This window comes from Trichoplusia ni, chromosome 1 (assembly GCF_003590095.1).
Source record: "Trichoplusia ni isolate ovarian cell line Hi5 chromosome 1, tn1, whole genome shotgun sequence".
NCBI lineage: Eukaryota > Metazoa > Arthropoda > Insecta > Lepidoptera > Noctuidae > Trichoplusia > Trichoplusia ni.
In genome coordinates this window covers 21763378-21785212 of record NC_039478.1, presented here as the reverse complement: position 1 = coordinate 21785212, position 21835 = coordinate 21763378, and the positions used below count along the sequence as shown (strand labels likewise).

Sequence of the window (21835 nt, the reverse complement as noted above, 5' to 3'; positions counted from 1 at the left end):
AGTATTAGTGCATATGACTCGAATGTTTGTGCACCCCACGCGACAGAAGCTTTATATAAATAAGTAAGGCGGTCGTTTAAAAAAAATCTCTCTACCATGATTCCAATATAACTTAGGGTTACCGTAACATGTATTTTACTTCCATTCCTATTCTCAACCCATTACTTCTGTTCACTTTTCTTATTCACATAAACATCTAGCATATTGTTTAACTATTTTAATCCCTAAATAACAAATGTCTAACCTACCTTTCCACCGTTAAATATTCATCCAAGTTTCAGAGTTACAGAGTTAGGGACGGTAGAAACAAATACTAAATTCTAATTTAGCCATGTCGGGAGCATTTTAATAGGATTACACACACATGCATGCATACATAAGTGAAATGTTTATTTGCACAAAACTAGTGTAAGAGGATTTTGTATTGAGTAATTTATGCAATGGAATCCGTTCGATGCGCGTTTAATTTAATTAGGACAAATAATAATTAAATTCAGGATTAGCGGCGAGTATACAATGGATTTGTTTGCTGTTTACAATGCCGTGTATAAAATGAATATGAAATAAAGGATAGTATTTGTAAATACTGTCTAGGTATTGGTCAAGTTTCGCTTTGTTCAACGAAAGTTCCCTTAACAAGTATCAACATTCTGCGACTAGACAACAAAGAGAGAGAGTTTTCACAAGACAAAGGATTAGACTTATCGTGAAGAGATACAAAATACAAACAAACACAATATACTAACGGTTCTCATCTTCATGTGCATCAAACGGCGACAACAAATCAATAGGCACAGACGGGAACGGGTGATTAGCCGCCGCATACAAAAAGTCACTCCAAAACCCGTTCATTTTCATCGTTCTCAAATTTATCGATAAATCCAATCGACATGATCACATCACTACACTCCGAACGTTTTCGGCACTCCGAGCCACGTGTAACCGTTTTAGATGGTTTCAGCGAGTATTTACAGTGCAAATATTATTCTTGTTACTTTGTTATTTTTGCACCGGTGAGTAGATTTGCTCGGGACGCCCGGCCGGCGACTGTTTCGCTGTTATCAGTTCGGCGTTGTCTCGCCTATCTGCTGATAAGCCTCACCCACAACAATTAGGTGAAATAGCTGATAGTACGTGGCCGTGTACAAGTGATTACTTTGGCAACACAAGGTAATCAACCGTATCGAGGATAACGATAGTCGTTCGTTTGTTTTCGCTGATTTGTTAATGAGTATATCTTGATTTCATAACAATATTAAGTACATAATAATAATAGTATCTTGGTAAATGCCCCATTGTATTTTAGATTTATATTCTCAACGATGCCGCTGCACGTTGGACCTGTGTCCCTGTGTAGGCCTTTAAATAACGACAGGGTTTCTTCCCTTGAAATAATCTCGTGAATTGTAAGTCATAAATCAAGCCACACAATTGTAAAAGAACTTTAACTCATAAATGCAGTTTTGCATAATCAGGGTCCCGCGGCGGATTTTCGTTTCAAAAATTAAATCGTCAGCTTTTTCGTGTGGACGCTTCATAATTACGCTCGTCGCGTATTTCGTCGAAATAATTCGAAACCGTTTATTTCAACAAATTAAAAATGTACGCGTAAATACTCAGTGATAAGTAATGTGCGAAACTAGGTCATGAAAGATACGATTACTGAAACTGAAACAGGCATTTATTTAATTCAAAAACCTTCATTAACGTAGAAACAATGGGTCCATGGTAAAGAGATTCATAAAGATATTAATATATGCGCTACCACGATCACTCCTGCATAAATAAGAGAATATTGGTACCGGCCCACAATTTTCGACGGGCAAAAGGCGGATAAAGAACGAAAATAAGGAAATCTCGTTCCTTATTTTAGCGAGATGATGGGAATCGTATGAAATATGTGATAATATCATCCGAGCGGTATGGCACGCGCCGAATATGACAATCCCAATTTGAATGTAACGTGACAGCTGGGACTAAGTGACATTGGCACGAATTTAATTAACCCGTACTAGGGAATTCGTGATACCAGAAATAGAATTTCGTATTTTATGGAAATAGAGATAGGTATTTATTTATCGATATTTAGAACACTTTACAACACTACGGCGATGCATGCCAGAAAATTCTGACGATAAATCCGAACTTCCATAACAATAAAAATGATCGTGCATGATCGTAAATACGAAAGTTGGCGAAATATAGATTCTGAATTTGAACTTACCGTTTTTAATTTTCTTTTTATGTTTGATCGGACCTCTTTGGTCACATAACAAACTCAGTAGTTCTAGTAAACAGTCTTGATCCTTATTGTGCACCATTTTGTACTCTCACTTATTTCACTCACATATACAATTCATTTGTAAACGTCTGTTACTAAAACTAAGCATATAAAGGGTGTGTTAATGAGTGTTCGGTAGCAAGTTGTGGACTTAACTGTTAAAATAGTGTGCGGATGGGACAGTATTCCGGTCGTGGCTTCCTTTTGATAACACAGGTGTACAGGCGACCAGTAAAGTCTTATCTGATTACTTTATGGGCCACTGAAAGGCCTAAAGGACTCTTGATGTGGGTATAATCGAATGGAAAAGTGTTACTAGTTCTATAGATGGATAATAATGGGTTTAGATAAAATATCTTGTGGTTATTCTTTTGTTTTGAGTTCTAGGAATATTGTTACAATAAATTGTTTGATAGTGTTCTGTTTTATTATTGATTTTGTTAACTATTTATGATAGTATGTTGTGAATATTTTAATATTTTTCAGTGTTTAACAGTTTAATTGCTAATGTGTTATGTTATATTATAAATTGTGTCACACTAATCACTGTGTCAAGTGGAGTGATCATGCTGATAACTATTAAATAAACATCGGTAAGTGAAAGTGAAATGATATTGTAGTTTTTCATAAAAGTCAAAATAATCAAATAATTTCATATAATAGTAATGAAAAGAGATTAATTAGCCACAGATAATGAATTATAAACGGTTGGAGCACTGATCACGAAGTTGGCTCACTGCGGGTTAGCAGATAATGGTAAACTTACGCGACAGTCTAAGTAACACTTACATAAAATGTAAATAAACAAACGAAAACTCGCACTACACAACAGCAATCTATCAAAAATGAAATAACACACTTGAAACATACATTATCAGATCAAAACATCGCGAATCAAACTTCGAGTCACTCAAGATACACAAGTGAACTAGCGAAACGCGACACTTCACCAGAGTCCACAATAAATTCAATTTCCGAGCACAAACAAACCACAGAGCAGTCGCAAACAGAATAACAATCGCGAGGAAATATCGAAAAATACCGAAGTTGGTTGAACAAAAATAAAATGCCAAATGAACGCTGATACGCTGTAGATATTAGGGATAGACTTACATATGGTATCAATGACCCAGTTTCCCTTTTATCTCGCCAAGGCCAGCGGGTGGGGGTTAAGGAGGGGGGGGGGGTTATCAATGATCGGACACCTGCAATCTGATTTGTAGGGTGCGGTGAAGATAGGGTTAGAGGTGTCAGTTTGCTCAATGAGGTGGCACTGACTTAGTGGATGAGGTGGATTTATATCAAGGGGTTAAAATGAATAACGTCAGTAAACTTTTTTTAGGGTTGATGTATTTCCATTGCAGAGGAATACTCGTCCGTGAAGTTAAATTAACTTATTTCTTTCATGCTTTATAGAAAAGTCGATACTGTTTACTTTATTCAAGTGCACTTGCGGCCAGTGTTTTATTTAGAAAGTATTTCAAACTAATTTTTAAATAAACAAAACATCTGCAAACTGACTGTAGAAATAATAACAATACACATTTTGATTTCTGATCTTCGTTTTATCGAACATAGCTTTCAACTTCCCAAGTGTCTTTTTTCTGAGAAAAATAAAATAGGTTTGAAATCAGGGTTCAAAATAATAATACAACAATGCATTTCCTCTGATTTTGTTTTGTTATATATAATACTCCTTTTTCTAGTGCCCTCCAGCAATAATATCGGTAAAAGCTTTCAAAATCCTGATTCCGACCGATTTTAGCAAATACCATAACAATTATATAAAAATCGGACCTGACATTCAACCATAAAGACTAACAGCACACACACACACACACTACCTTCCACATTCAAGTCCCATTTCCCACGTAGCCTAGTTAAGTCCATCATCACTTCACGCAATATTCCGCCGGTAGAGATCACGGTGGCCAGTGGACCGCATAATGATGACATCCCGCCAGGCGGCGCCACTAGGTGTGGTGTTAAATTGAGCGCGTAATCTCATCGCTGGACCACTGTTGTCTACCTCTATACTCGGCTCACTCAATTGTGTTTTATATTATTTTGGAGAATGTTTTTTAGGTCTAAGATTGGTGGTAAATGGTGTTCACTGAAGGCTTGTTTAGTTGAAGTTTATTGATTTGCTTTTGGGATATTGCTGTAAAGCATAACTATTTTTTTTTCTACTCAAGTTGAGTAAAACGCACCCTATGTTACTTCTTCAAGAGCTATTTTTCCCTAAAATCTTCAATAAAAGTACTTACCTACCTACAGCCAATAAGAAAAGTGAAAAACCTACTGAAAAATAAATTTATTAAAACGCATTTATTTTACTCTCAGCTGATTCAGCGGGAAAAGGGAATTCTCAATCTGTCCAATGATTGTAATTTATTAGGTGTGTCGAAGTGTTTAAGTGCGCGAGTGCCACACTATCGAACTGTACGTGGTTCACCTGCACCAAGCCGGGAGAGAAAGACATTAGGAACGGGGAAGATAGGGCTGCCACTGTAGGCAATTCAATTTTCAAATTTATTCGAGTAAGAAACGTCTTGTTTTGAAAGGAACAGGGTTTTTGTTGAAATTAAATCGCATAATGTGAGCTTATCCCGACTGGTTTAATGTGACTGTTACAAATATGGAAAAGAGACGTTAATAAGTGCCGTCTCGCTTGCACTGCAGCTGTTTGACTTTAATAGGTGAGGTAAGGTTAAGTTTAACGTAGGCTCCCCAGATAAATAGATTTAAGCCCGCACAAATTGTTTAACCATATTTATGCTGTGTTTCAAATAAAGATAGTTCGGTAGTCGCTCAAAACGACGTCCAATGATTGTGCTTTTCTATGACAATCTTGTGTGTGTCGTAACTTGTATGTGTTGTGCCTATGTGGCAGTGTAACAGGAGAGGATGAGCTCAATTTCGAGCATTTTAAAACGTTTCAAAACTTACTCCACTTTACAGTGACAGCCCTAAGCGTGCCCCAGATGTCGACTGGTAGAAGTTACAGATTCTTTATTTACAGATCTGTTAGATCTTCGTGTTTTAGCGTTTGACGGGAATAGAGACATCGATTTGGAGCCAACTGTGAAGTGGGATATGATAGAAACAACTTTTTAAATACAAGTAAACTATTGAATATATGATTGCATTACAAAATGGGAGTGAGTGAAACCGAATTTATAAGACAACTTTATCAATAGAAAAGTGCGACACATTTTACCTACACCCTAAAACATTACAGCTACCATTCAAAACGTAAAAGAATTCAATACAATAAACAAAAGCCTTATAAACATAACACACCAATAAATTGTAATAGCTATCACCATGGTGATGTGACAGCCGGCTTTATGGTTTTAATTTACGTCACCCTCCTAATATGGTTATATGGTAATGCGCTATGGTAATGGTAAACGATACGGTTTTCTAAGGCTGTTGTTATTGTGAGGAAATCTTAATAGTGGTCGCATGTGTCTGTTTATGTGTTTCGTTTATTATTTTTGCTGCTATTGAGCTATTGAGACGATTTTGTTTTTAGGCACCCGGATATTTGAAATTACTTGAAGGGAAGGTTACAGTATTGCTGGAGTGGATGTTGCTTCAAATTTGACGAGGTTTACACAGTTCTGGGTAATTAAAAGCACTTAAAAACAAAGTCACACACAAGACAAGGGAATTTTTAGGAATGTGATTTTAAAACTCTCATATTTGCATGTTGTTTTTTAACCAACTCATTTCTCTCTTTTCTTCTTCCCTGAACCTATTTTACCAATTATTCTTCTTCTTTCATATCTACTTCTCGTGATCGCACCATTCCCTCTTTTTCTTCTTATTTCATCACATAATCCATATATTTCTCCCGAAAGCTTCCTATATTGTTTCACAACAATATTTCTCCATGTTATAATATGACAGCAAAGTTCATTCATTTCTCATAGACATTGTTTTGACGAATGTCGCGAAATCTTGACCTAGTTCCGTTATCTGTATTGCGGTTTACTAGGGTAACACGTAGATTACTTTCTACTCCTGCAGTAGTAATAGACTTCAGTTTATCTTTGATATCAATGATGGGACGTGATAAACACGCGTCTGTTTTATTTGTTATTATTGTTAATTGTGTATCGTATTTATTTATCACCTGTATATATATTAAGGAGTTATACTTGTAAGGAGATTTTGTTAGAAACGTGAGGCATATATGGAAAGGAGATTCTTTTGCTCTTTACCTATTGGGGGATCATAGACAGTGTATCGTACATACCTGACAGGTACTCAAGTCGATTGATAATCGATTTGTGTCTTCCAAGAAATTAATCTATTATTTTAAACTATTTCAACTCGCAACCACGCCTCGTTAGCTCATGATTAAGTTTAACTCTAGTTGGGACTGAAACTAGTCGGGCAATCCTGATAAATTGCGCGTGATTAAAGTGTATCATTTAATATTATTAAGATGTAAAGTTTGTGAATTTGTGACATTACACGGGCCAATATCACGAACAATAAAAACGGATTCTAGAAATGTTATATCCATAGAAAGTCACAATTGTGAATACCAATATTAGCATATGTCAAATTACGCGCAAAAATCGCCAAACGAGGTGGTCATGTGACAGCTTATTGAAATAGATGAGTATGACGTCACTGGTTGCAATACAACAGTACATCAGGAACTCTGCTTATCAATATCCCATTCAATCTAAACAGTAATGCACAAAAACAAAAACAAAACGATAACATAAATACAACAGCAATTCGATTATAAAACCATCTATTTCCTATTTCTAGAGCGGCATAATTAAAACGGTTATGAGCGAGTGTTCTCCAGGGCGCCACAGCCTCATGGGACCAATATGTTTATTATACAGTACAAACGCTGATCATCGCGGTGAATAATGAAATAGTTCTGTTTGTTTCGCAAGCGGTATTAGTTTTCAGCGTAAATTATTCAACTATAGTCGAACAATCGTGATGAAATGGGAAATTTAACCTTATTCCGTTGTCATACAGGTGTTTTTCATGTCGATGGATTGCTATAAGTTTGATGGTGCCTGTAGTTCTATTATGATGTGTTTTGGGATAATGGTATTAATTATTCAAGCTTATTAAATTTATTGGTAATGTAAATATACAAAACCAGCATTGTGTTTTGTTTGTTTGATATATCGGTCAGTAATCGCTGCATTCTATAAAAGAGCCCGCATGTGTTAGTATTAAACGTTTGAATAAAATCACATTTCAAAAGCAACCTTTATTAATGCCTGTTATATGTTCCAAAAACAAAATAAAATTATATTTACGAACTAATTTTAGCATTATCCTAAAATTTTAGCGAAACATTCATACGAAAAGAACCAAACTCCCACAAGTTCTTCAACGACACGCACACACACACAAACGCACCGCTATCGGAACGTACGCAGGTGTTTATGTATGCGTACAGCGAATCTGAATCCATCAATCTTTTTACGACGTTTGAGAGATCGGCGTTACCTTCGCGAGGCTTCGATCAATCTAATTGAAACAGTCAAGAGCCGCACTTACAGGAACTTTCAGGTTTCAAGCTGTCACGACGATGTAACAAAATGAGAATATTACACACTACAAAATAAACAAGTCTCATTTATTTCTGACTGCACGGATAGCCGAGCGGTTGAGGTCATCACGCCAAATCGATCCCCGCGTAGGACAAGCGATTGTGTGATCCACGAACGGTTGTTCTGAGTCTGGTTGTCTTTGTGCATGTGACTTGAATGTTTGTGAAACCCCCGCGACACAAGGATTACAAAGTGTGATAAAGGAAATTATGTGTGATGCGTGGTTATTTAAACATTCCTAAAGACTAGATTTGATTGATACTAAACAATCTTGGAACCATGTAACTAGAGTTCTGAAATCTGTAGCTTTAAACGCCTTCTTAGGGTTCTGGAAGTAAAACCATCGCGATTTACAACCTTCATCTTTGCAAACTATTTCTTTTTTCTGCTATTAAATGCATACTACTATCAAACACGACAATATTTCTGCCACTATTGGATTCAAAGTTACAATGCGTTACTAAGTTACGAATTGAATGTAAGCACATGATCTATACATAGATTGTTGAAACAACCGTCTTGATAGCATAAATTTGTTCATATGGTCTGCATTTCTTTGTTTCGATCGTGACTTACGACTTAATTCAATTAAATTTTAGAAAAACTCTACTCTTACTTACGACCTCATGACACCTTGGGGATTGACACGGCTTTTAAACAAATCCTTACCTGTAATAAAAGAAAACATTTTATAAGCATTTTGATTATAAAATAGAAGATTTTGGAATTAAAGTTAGATAGTACGTTTCATTGCATATTATAACTTAAAATTTAGATCTTAATAGGTATGTAAAACTTTTCAAACATTGTCATCTAACCTCAAAATAAAAACCTTGTATCTCGTGAGTACTATCAGCATAATTATATACCTCTAAATATATCTATACATATTTAGATAATAACCGCAGACACAGAACAAACATGTCACACAAACATTTGGGTGGCAATCGAACCTAACGAACTAGACTAACATACCAATCTATTAAGAATAGATCACTTAACAATTGTAAGTATTTATAAAAGTAATTCATCAAACAAGTTAGCTATCCCGTCCGTCCGTATGTCAGTAAGCAGGAGGAACTTTAGCCCGCAAGTTAATGGATCGCTCGGCGCGTTAGCTATAGGGATGTACTCGGGCGTGACCACTTGTGTTAGTTTAACTTTATGTTGCTATACTTGTGTTACACGAGTTGGGTAACACAAGGGATGTTGACGAGATATCGTTTTGCAATACAGTAGGTGGATTATCTTTGTACATATAAATGTACTGGAAGTGTGTGTAATGCTGTACTAATAAACGGCTGGATTTGAATGATTTTATTGTTGTGGTATAAATTATTAAATAATTAACGAAAATAAATTTAAAAACACTGATGTATTTTTTCATTTTCCCTTACCTACATATACATTAACCTTTACTTCAAATTAAAGAACAATAAAATTAATAAATGATTTGTCTTACTACTTCAGTAATTAATAAATGAAGCAAAAATCAAATACAAAAAATACTATATCACAAGTACCATTCTTTATATGCTTGGAAAATGTCGTTTTGGATGAGAAGAAGAAACAACATTTGAACTCCATTGCAGAAAGCTGTATTATAAAGCCTTTAAGAATGATAACAAAATGCTGAAACTATCATACAATACACGTTCCGTCAGCACAAAAAATAAATTCCGCTACATGATCAAATTAAATAAAAGAACTTGCTATTTTGCGACACCTAATTAGACCTTATACATACATCCAATTAGACTACGTTAAAACGACACAAATACTAAACAGCCGAGGCGATTAACATCGGGACACGGTACAAAGCTGAAAATACCCACATTCGGCGAAAACTGTCGAATTTCGCCGAATTACGCCGATCGGGTCCGAGTTTTCGGCGGCTAATGAGCAAATAAAGCAGGCTCGGTGATTAGCAACGCTGATGGATGGCCATAGCTATTAACATAACCTTTATGTATGTCGTTGGGATATTTGGAAAGAAACACGCCTTTTAGTTGCGTGATGTAAATTGGGCTTTAGCAAGAAGTAATGTAATGCGATTACATATAAAGGCTCGCTAGATAGTATCCATACATTTAGGTAACGGAGTGTTATAAAAAAAACCGTTCATGTGGCAGTCAGACTCGCGTCATTCAGGATTTTGTACAAATAAGATGAAAAACGATTGATTTTAAATGCCCCCCCCCCCATCAAATCTGTTGCTTAACCTTGTTTTTTTTTTTCAATTTTCATTACTTTTTTATACAACAAATACGTCATAAATCTGTTATAATTTTACTGTCTAGCTATTCTTGATAAGCAGCCCAGTGGCAAAGAGACAGATAGCGGAGCTTGTCGGTTTAACCCTATGGATACAGAACCCTCCGTATGAAAAAAAGCCATATCGTTTTAATTACAAAGAAAGGTAAAACATTCTCTGAAATTAAATAGTTCAGAAATTACTTTTATCTTTCAAATGCTTTTAATTAACAAAAACGCCTTTTATGAATAACAAAATGTTGTCTTTGTATATTTAGGTATTTATGTCGATATTTTTTCTTTGATCTATCAATTAAAACGAGTTGTCCAGCAATGAATTAAACAGCGCTGTTGATAAAGACGTCAATATGACAATGAAAAGATAGCTACAGTTTCCATCTTAAATCAAAAGCAAATCAAAAAGAACATTCTATCAAACTCCAGAAGGAAGTGGTTTTCAACAGTATTATCGATGAGGTACCAGTCTAGCCGGCAGTTTAACAGTATAAGCTATTGTTGCACGCTGCACGAACATATTTTACATCACAGCTGTAGCCGACAAGTATACAGCTAATATATCCACAGCGTAAGTCAGTCTAACCGGTATTGTGAGTTTAATTATTTATTTATTCATAACAATATACGAAAGTTTCGTAATGATCTCCTTTAAAAAGTATTTGTAAAAAGAAAGTAAAAAACCAAGCTTTTCCTGTTTAAATGTAACTACCAAGCAAGAACGTTTGAGACGTCAGAGGCATAGGTGAAAGATCTCTACGTAGAGATTATGATTGCCAATAGAAACCTAAATAATAGAATGTTATCTACGTTATCGCTATTTGATGGAATTCATCCGTCTAAGGTAAAAAAACTTACGAGCTGAACTATCCAAGGGCTTCTTCATTCTAATTTACTAGGGAGGACGTAACAGACTACCACGATCGTTAGTTTTTTTCTATAGCCTTTAATGTCCCGCTAGGCAAAGGCCTCACTTCACAACTTCTTCAATACGTTTCCTCATGAAGATCTTACATTGAATAAAGCACTTCTCAACCGTTGAACATTGGTCCCTCCTATCTTTAGTAACATACCTACAAGTCGTAAGTGGCTGAGAGCTGAATATTCGAGGTGGTCATGCAACAGCATCGATTATACAGCCGACACGCAAGCGATGTGTGATGACTAAGAGGCCAAACGATGCTAGCTAATGCTCATAGATTTTTGATGAGAATTAATGATATGTTATTAAAGTTAACTATGTTCTATATGCAAAAATCTGAAAACATATTTTGTTTGTTATTTATATTTAGATAGGCAATGGACTTCAATTTTAAAATATATTATGTTTTGTAAATCTCTTTATCTTTGTGCTTGTTTTTTAATGTGAAAATAGTTCCAGTGCCATTGACCGAAATAAAAGTTATATTAAAGCGCCCCTAGCGGAAAATAAAATAAGTGAATTTCTAGTCTTGGCGACAGTTACAATGATTGCATTTAAAATATGTTTCAAATAAACGATCAATTTAGGCATTATAACATAAACCCACACACTACAAAAGCCTGTAAAAACTTCTTTGATCACTACGAAAGACTACCTTCAAGAATACCAGAATGAATAAATTTATTTATCGACACAGGTCTTCAAACAATTCTCGCAATAAAGTAAATAATACATTTGGTTTGTGTATCTTTGGGTTGCCAAAGATACACAAACCAAACGCCCCGCTACGTCCTATTGTAAGCCAAATCGACACACCAACCTACAGATTGGCTCAGCACGTCGCGAAAACACTCTCACCACTCAGAGGCAACACTACAGCGTTTGTGAAGGATTCATACCACTTTGTCAATGAGATTAAACATCTACATCTTCATGACAATGAAGTAATGGTTAGTTTCGACGTACAGTCCTTGTTTACATGCCTACCAGTTAAGGATTGTATTGAAATTGTTTCCAAGAAGCTAGCAGAGAACAACCTACCTCTAGAATATGCAGAACTTCTCGAGCACTGCCTCACATCTGGCTACCTACTGTGGAACAATAAATTCTATGTACAAGTAGATGGTGTAGCGATGGGCTCGCCTGTATCCCCTGTAGTCGCCGATATATTCATGGAAGACTTCGAGGAGACAGCCTTAAAAACAGCTCCTTTCACTCCCAGGTTTTACAAACGGTACGTAGATGATACTTTCACAGTTTTACCATCTAGTCAAGTAAATGCATTTTTAAAACATCTCAACTCCATTAATAACAAAATTCAATTCACTATGGAGTTGGAGGATAATAAATCTCTTGCCTTCTTAGACATATTAGTTAAAAGAAATCCTGATCAGACCATAAGTCACACCGTGTATCGAAAGAAGACCCACACAGATAGGTACTTAAACGGTGAATCTCACCACCACCCTAAACAGTTAGCTACCGTGGGGAAATCTTTGTTTCAGAGAGCACACGGACTCTGTGATGACAGACACCTTGCCGCTGAGCTTCAACACGTCAAGCAAGTACTGCGAGACAACAAGCTCCAAGTTCCACGGCCCCGTCACAGAAACCGAGTGAAGCCAGCCACTGTTGATCGTTTGCCTGCTGTACTACCATACGTCAGAGGAGTCACTGACAAGATTGGTTACATCCTGAAGCGAGCTTCAATTAAAACATACTTCAAGCCGCCCAAGAAGATTAGCCAGTCCTTACCATCCGTCAAGTGTCACATACCTCTACAAGATGCAGGAGTATACAAACTAGATTGTGACTGCGGCCTCTCTTACATCGGTCAAACCAAACGAAGCATAGGGACCCGCGTTAAAGAACACATAGCTGACGTGAAACACCGCCGCTCAACGAAGTCTGCAGTCGCCGAACATGCTGAAGGTTCCAGCCATTATATTAGTTCCAGCCATTATATTAGATTTGACCAACCACAGATCCTCGCTAAAGAATCCAAATTCCTACCTAGGATGTTTCGCGAGGCTATTGAGATTAAAAAACACCCTAATTTCAATAGAGAAGATGGCTGGAAGATATCACCTACTTGGGATCCAATAATAAATAAACTCAAGGCCAAACCCAAGAGCAGCGCTGCAAGACATCAAGACACAGTGAGCTCATACTGCGTAGGTCGGACCACAAATAATTAATTAAAATATGAAGGTAGAACGAGCAACATCTCCTGTCAAGACGAACGCCATCTCAGTCTGCCCGTGACCATGATACCTGCAAAGGTTTCGAAACGTCGGGAACTAAAATCTAAAATTAAACCGCGATAAAATCCGTAAAAGTAGTTTCATTTCAATGTCTAATATTCGCGTAAACCTAAGAAACCACTAAATAATACAATAATTCACATGCGACACCGTCCAGCTGATAATATCTTTAATTACCTCCCCAATCAACTATGCATTTTATCGGTAATCATGTTTCATATGTAGGTAAACAGTGGGAGATAATCGGTAAAGTACATAGTTGTAATATTTGAATGAAAGTTCACATTGACGTCAAATAAGCGGCTTGTGAAAGATTGGTATTTAAAAATATGGATAAGTCGCATGTTTCATTACAAGGTTTTTCTGTTTTATGCATAACAAATAGTTTTAGGACAATTCAAAGTTTAAAAGAAATATAATAATATGATATCTCTTACTATACAAGGGTATATTAATAAAAAAGACAGCTACAGTGTTTAAATGATGCAACGGTTTGCTTGCTCATGAAAGTTTCTATAAAAATACAGTCCCGTAGTTTGCAATCACTCAGTTTAAATTGCACTTGCGTCTTGCAAGGCCTACACCGAATAGCTCAAATATACGGAAGTGTTCGATCAAAATTAAGTCTCTTCAAAAGGAATGGCAATATCTCCACTTGTAGTACCAAACAAAAGCTATTTTTTCTATTTAATAATTCCATTCATCGCGTGAAATAACAAGAGCCTCTTAATCCTAGAACTCTCCAATACTACTGAATTTAGCATAGATTTGAATAACACAGCAATAGGCCGATATAATGCGAATATTATTATGATTTTCAAAATTAAATCCATAAATATAGAGCCAGGCCAGATATAGAAGGGTTATGGCGCATTACCCATAAATGTTAAGTAGGGCAAGGGTTACCGTCGAGCTTCTGGGTACGCATTCAATTACTATTTGATGCATCATTGAAACTAACAGGAGACATTCTATTTCTATGCTGTTTTACGTTGTATTCAGTTTATTAGTGGTGTGTTGATAAATGATAATAGGATTAAGTTTGGTGTTTTGAAGAAAATTTTGGATATCACTTTTGAAAAAAAAAATGTATAAACATCACAGTCAAACAGAAGAGAAGATATGCAGATGTTGTTCCAAAATATCGAAGGAATATTTTAGAGTTTCTAGATTAACTTAACGAAGCAAATCCAAAAACGCAGCTATAACAAAAGCAATCTGGAATTGGATACCAAAATAAACAAAAATCAAAACGCCTGTCAATTAATATTCAATGGTAAACGGAAATATCACATACGTACAAACACACAATCCTACAAAAGCCTATCGAAGAAAAAAATCATACTAAAACATCTACATATAAAATGCTCAGCCTAATTACATAATGATGAAAACAGTACAATATAAATAGGTATAAACACAAACTTCTAAATTAACTCGAAACAAACCTACAAAGGGCTGTAGTTAAGTAGATACCATTAATAACGCGGGCCAGTCAAACGAAGCCGTAACTCATCGCGGCGTGTGTCAATATAAATTATAATGTTTCTGCTCGTTCCATGATTGATTAGTTTTGTTCACTATCAACTATCGGTGTTTGTTGCTAACTGCTGTAAATCAGTGCTAGGTGCTGCTCATGTGGTCTGGTTAGCGGTTGGCGATTGTGTGCGAGAATTGTTCAATTTGAAAATTTTATTTAATGTCTCTAGGAAAGCGAAAGAGTGTAGAAAAAATGTGATGACATAATATTTAGTAAAATACTGATGCCAGCGCAAAAAAAAATGTGTTAACTCCTAGGCACAACTTAGAAATTAAGGCTTTGCTACCGATGCCACTGAAAATAACTTAAGGAATTACCAGAGTTGGTATAAAAATGTTATCATTAGTATTTCACTAAAACATTTTGTTCTAACAATCATCAATAAAACTACAAATTATATTCCAAAATGGAGTCTAAAGTCGAACTATAACAATAAATTAAGAACGCCAAAGCGTAGTCATCGTAGGCGTAATAGATCGATCTGTCCAAACATTATGCAGGACTTTAAAACGGAGTTAAACTTTAGTGTAACGGTAAAACATTTCTGCCATTTGTTTGTGTCGAAACAAATTTTGTTTTGACAAAAGAGTAATGAATCTGCTCGGCGATGTTCAGCCATCGCTGAATAACACGACGCCTCGCTTTATTCGAATAACGTTTACGAATGGGTAGATGTGATGTTCTGAGGTGATATTTGGCTAGGATAATGGCAATGTAACCGTTAATTTAACTGAGGTGAATAAGCGTAAAAAGTACGGTAATTATAACGTAGGTGGGTAAATGAAAGTCCAAAGATGGTTGTTAAGAGAATGGATGTTAATTTCGAAAGGTCGGTCTATTCGTTCGATCGTGTAGCTAAATAAGCGAGTCTACTAGCTAACTAATCGTTATGTTCTTATTGTTACAAACTTTAAGATATAAAGAACAACGTAAATTTCTTCAAGTAAAATAAACCTATTTCATTCCATTTATCAGAAAAACATTTGAATACCGTTTCAGTACAAAACTTAAATATATTAGACTAGCTGTTGCCCGCGACTTCGTTCCCGTGGGTAGAAGAAAATATAAGTTATAATTTATACCCGTCCTTTTTTTTTTAACATTTTCCATTGTATCTTCGCTCCTATTAGTCGCAGCGTGATGGTTTATAGCCTAAAGCCTTCCTCGATTAATGGTCTATTCAACACAAAAAGAATTTTTCAATTTGGACCAATAGTTCCTGAGATTAGCGCGTTCAAACAAACAAACAAACAAACAAACTCTCCAGCTTTATATATTAAGTAAAGTATGGAGTATAGATTTCCCACGAGTCTGGCTATTTTACACGAGGCAACATAAATCTACGGTACACAACTTAAGTCTCAAACCAACAAAACACTTACAAGACTATGGAAGTCCGTACATATGTCATGAGAATTAAAGTCGTCGGCGACTGGATTTCTTCATCACCTCGTGTGTGAAGAGCCTTAATCTCTTTCGTTATGTATCGTTGAACATTGATTGAGTGATAACCGTCGCTTGGAAAGCGGGAACTCCTATTTCATGATTATTTGTTAAATTTCGATATTTGACACTTTGATGGATCCTATGAATCTTGGCTTCTTAGGTCGGGGGTTGTAAAAACGCGTTGGCGTCGAACTTAATATGTTTGACATTAGTAAGAGTGACTTGCGTTGGTGTATGGTTTATTATTAGGTTATGTAACATGAAGCTTACCGGGAAAATGTATTGTGAGTAGATTATTGATATAGGTTTATAATTTTGCAAATTCGAACGTGTTTTTATAGCAAAATTAAAAGTCGTCGATTTTCTTTACTTTTAGGTTAGGCTATCTGTATTTCTGTTTGTTTGTCGCCACGATGTATTTCATGAATTGTGAACTAGAAAGTTGATATCCACAGATGACAAGAGTATTTTGCAGCTTAAACAACAAATAATAAAAATCAAGGTGAAGCAACGTATTGTATGGTCATTTTGATGGGCAATTTTTTTTTTCGCAAAATGTATTTTTCTTTAGTCTATTTATGCGCAATCCTTTATCGTGAGTCGAACTTATATATATTAGATTTAATTATTAAATACGCGGTAAAATGCGCATTTTTTAAGCGTTTTTAATCGCGTTTTTTAATCAACATTTCCCAAGAAGTAAAAGGGAGAGGCGTTAATATGGCATACCAGAACGATGGTACATTCATCATAGGTAACATGCGCTGAAACGAGTCCTCCGAGATAATGTGCCTTTCTGACACATTGCCCGCCATGCGTCTTTATTTATCAATGTTATTAACAGATACGGCGTGTTTCGTATATCAAGTAATTTAATTACGATGCTTAATGGTAGGTGAAGGAATATTAAATTTGAAATGATATATTACTGACTTTATTGTTTATTTTTTTGTTTACTTTTGTCATGATCACTTGAGAGACAATGGTGGAATAAAAGTAGGGAGGTCTTTGCCTGGCAGTGAGACATTTCAGGCTAGTGATAACTTTGTCATGAAAACTTAATCTATACTAATATATAAAGCTGAAGAGTTTGTTTGTTTGTTTGAACGCGCTAATCTCAGGAACTACTAGTTAAAATTGAAAAAAATCTTTTTGTGTTGAATAGGCCATTCATCGAGGAAGGTTTTAGGCTATTTATCATCACGCTGCGACTAATAGGAGCGAAGATACATTGGAAAATGTGGAAAAAACAGGGCAGGTATAAATCATAACTTATGTCTTCTAACCACGCGGACGAAGACGCGGGATATTATTTTTAGACGAGTGGAAGGTAATGTAGAAGAAAAAAAACCGGACAGTTAAACGTGATAAATGGTAACAAAACGTACCTAAATATATTTGAAATACGGAAAGAGCCGTGTGTATATTAGTATTTTTATATATTTCTCATTCTACTCATTATTTTCGTGATTAAAATCAGTTAAACACTGACCAAAAATCAACCCAAAAACGCCAACCGAAACCTTCATAATCAACTTTAACGACGGCCATTTTAAATTTCCCCACGCTAGCATATAAAAGCCCAGTACTTTCTAACAGTGATCCCGATCGCTTTATAAATAACACTCAATTTACCGATACAAAGGCCATGCGAAATTGTTTTCATGTTGACGCGTCATCGGGCCAATTAAAAATAAACTCTAAATTACGTGAGCTGGGTTTATTTTGGATCGAGTATTTTTCAATATTGACAGTAACTTGACTTGTGACGGAGGTTAACTGAAGTATATTTCGGTATTGACGTTGGTTTGTTTGTGTAAGGTTGTATTTATCGAGTGAAATGTATTACAAGTTTAACGAGAAAGCTTGGGAGTTTACTCGCTGTATTGAGGGTTCCATACCAATAAGCAAAAAAAGTCAAGCTTAGGTATTTTATATCACTTTATAATGACTCTAGAATATACCAACATCATTACTATTTTTTTTTCTATACCTAGAAGGACTTCTGCTGATGCAGGGGTGCAGGCATATATGTATACCATAATTTAACGATATCTGCATCCGATTATATAATAGAATATCAATTTAACTATCTAATAAAAAAAAATCAAACTGAAATATAACCTCTTCGAATATCAAATAAAGTTTTAACGAGAAAATCTTCTCAAATGCATTTTCCTAATAAAATAGTACGTAAGGAGAGCCAAGCTTAGAGTGTCCTATCTAGGCAGTAAGTTTGAGGGCTGTAAGCTAGTATTAACTCAGAAGCCAGGGTGTAGCTTAGACACGAGGAAATCCGAGTAACACGACGCTGGCCGTTACTTACTGGTATCTCCTGTTTCTACTCGATTGCAACTTTATAGTTACTAAATAAAATTAAATGATTTTGTTTAATAAATATAAAATGGCTTTAAGGTTTGTTTTCTCTCTTTTTGAGAGTTCCACTGCCTTTACGACCGTCTTTTACCTCGTTGTATCTCATAAGCCTTTATCATATTTCCGAAGCTGCTCTTTCTAAACAAGTACACACATGCTATAGATAAATTACACACAGACATCGATCGTGCTCATCACCCACACATTTGTCATGGGTGGGAACCGAAATGACGACTGGTGTAGCAATCAGGGCTAATAACCAATAGACCAACAGACCAGTCAGTTCGTAGAAATTTGAATACGCGGTAAAGCTTCGCTATATCAAAATACTTAACTTCCTATATTATGTTTACATTGACCATCCTTCATGATAAATATACAAATGTATTTATGAATTATGAACCCAATTAATAAGTGCCTGAGAATAAATTATATTACCCTTCATTTACAAACACGGAAATGTAACCGAAAGCATTGGTCTTAAGTTTGATTCGAATTAATTTGACATCAAAGCCATTACAACGTTTTAGTGAAGTTGATTAATAAGTCACTAGAGGTACAGGGGTGTGTTTGAGAGGCTTATACATTTATTTATTAATTAATCTTATTTCTTAAAATCTAAATTAGGAATGATATTTATATTTTTTATATACGAATATATTGTTGTGTATTTTTATCTAAAATCTTAGTTTTATAATAAATCGCGACACGAAAGGAATTTAGAACCACAATGAATTAAATATATCACTGAAATCAATCAGTCGTTTATTTGTCTCATAATATGTATTTTAAGACTGTTTGAATGAAAAAAATGGAGCATAAGTTCGTAATTGTAAACTATATCTGTTATTCTATAGTTAGATTTAAGTACAGTTGTTTAACTTAAGTTTAGATTGGTGCACAAGCTTCGGAGAACGACTGAGTCCCTCCAACTTATTAATTTATGTTTCATTTCGCAGATCAAGGGCTTCGAGGCCCTACAAAACCCTTTAACCACCACAGCTATGGATGAAAAGGTTCAGTTTGAACAAAACTATTTAAGATTTATCTGTTCTGGTTAAGTTTTTTGAATAATGGGGAGTTATCTTTCCAGGTTCACGTATGTATTATAACCTAATTCAATTAGAACTTAATGCCTAAACGAATTTTTATTTACGGGTTATGCTCAAAATTCCAACGTCTCTTAGCAATACCTTTTGCTAAGACTAGTTGCTATGGCAGGACAAATGTCTAGTATACCTATGTTAGATTTTTTTCTATGAATCGGGGTTACATTTTCAATAAATTATGTTCGATTATCATACACTAGCTGTTGCCAGCGACTTCTTCCGCGTGGTTAGAAGATTTAAGTTATGATTTATACCTACCCTGTTCTTTTCCACATTTATCTTAAACCTTCCTCGATGAGTGGTCTATTCAATACAAAAAGAATTTTCCAATTTGAACTAGTAGTTCCTGAGATTAGCGCGTTCAAACAAACAAACTCTTCAGCTTTATATATTAGTATAGATTTTATAATAATAATATTCCACAACTTACACTTAGTCAACCTTTGAGAAGGTAGAATGATTAAACAAGCGTCCATTTAAAATCATAATTATAGTATAAGCAAAAAAAATTACAGTCATAATGATCTAAATTAATAAGTAAAAAATTCCTTTTCAGGACAAAAAAACGGTTAAGGAATCGGATACAAAATTAGTCGGGAATTTCCGATAAACACGCGTGTGTTAATCGTTGCATCATGAAACTGAAATAATTACGCAATATAACAAATTAATTATTAAAAATACAGAGGTTAGCCGCATTCATTTTAATCGTGATACTAACAAGCCCGATGGCCCGAATTAATATTGTATTAAATTGCGGTTCAAGTGAACAGCGCCGATATGTGTCGATGCTAATTGATAGCCATTTGATTGTTAAGTGCACTTTCAATAATATTATATTTTACACACGTTTTAATGCAAAACATCATATAAGTGTTGATATTTTTTTGTGGAAGTAGATTTATTTGCTGTGGTGGTTTTTAAAACTCGACTTGTGACGTACTATTGAATTGGTTACAATGAAACCTTTTTTGTCTAAACCTCATCACTATATATCGGTCCGTAACAGTCACTCATTAAATAAAACCTTACTCTTTTATGGAAACGGAAATAAAAATAAAGATGCTAGAATAATATTAATATTTAGACGACCTCCGTGGTCGAGTGGCGTACGCACCGGTTTCAAGGTGTCGCTAGCTCTGAGGTCCCGGGTTCGATCCCCGGTCGAGTCTATGTAAAAAATCACATTTCTACATTGTCTCGGGTCTGCGTGTTTGTGGTACCTTCGTTGTATCTGAATTCCATAACACAAGTGCTTTAGCAACTTACTTTGGGTTCAGAACAATGTATGTGATGTTGTCCGCATTTATTTATTTATTATAATATTCAATCGTTTGAAAAACTCTTTACATATTCATAGTCCACCAATTTGCATTTTGTTTACAAAACAGAAACTGTTTTTATATGTTCCGTAGATTTTTATAACAAAAATGACCTGTAGTTACATAAAAAGCCAATTGAAATGTTAAGTTAAACCAATTTCCTGATGAATCTCATTTATTATTACGTAACTTAATTTCAACAGATTTTACCGTTGTTAAAATTTCTGTGAAAATTGTGCATTTCACACTCAATTTTAAAACAATGAACTGTTTTTTTGATATTTAATATTGTAAATTGTGAAGACTTTTTATTTGTATAGAAAATATTTAAAAGTTAACATTTATATTGTGGAATACAAGTTTCGACGAAAACCTTTTCATACTAAATATAATAATACCAGCCTATCTACGTCCCTCTTCTGGGCTCATGCCTCTTTCCTTGTAAGGAAGCACTCATCATCCCACTAGCTCCCTGCGGGTTGGCGATTTCGGATACCAATATTTTTTATCCAGGTTTTCTCACAATGTTTTCCTTTTGTTTTAGTTAGTCAATGGAGTCTAAGAATAATTAAGAAAGTGCATATAACTTTGAAAAATCCACATCGGTACCTTGCCTGCCTTTGGATCGAACCTGCAACTCGTGCATATAAATCCATGCAGGAAACCGCAAGGCCACCACAACTCCGAGACTCTGTTTGGTTCTAGCT

General features: G+C 35.3%; 1 protein-coding gene across 4 annotated transcripts in view; it reads right to left on the bottom strand.

The window, feature by feature from the left end:
* Positions 1–21835, bottom strand: part of LOC113499200 (atypical protein kinase C) — a 207467-nt gene that overhangs the window by 31067 nt on the left and 154565 nt on the right. Inside the window, exon 1 of one of the 4 annotated variants that reach the window (XM_026879612.1) lies at positions 747–1223. The exons of the other annotated variants lie outside the window; for them this stretch is intronic. Coding sequence (XP_026735413.1) covers positions 747–858 — 112 coding nt within the window. The 5' untranslated portion in view covers positions 859–1223. Of the gene's footprint in view, positions 1–746; positions 1224–21835 lie in introns of those variants that run through there. 4 annotated transcript variants of the gene reach the window in all.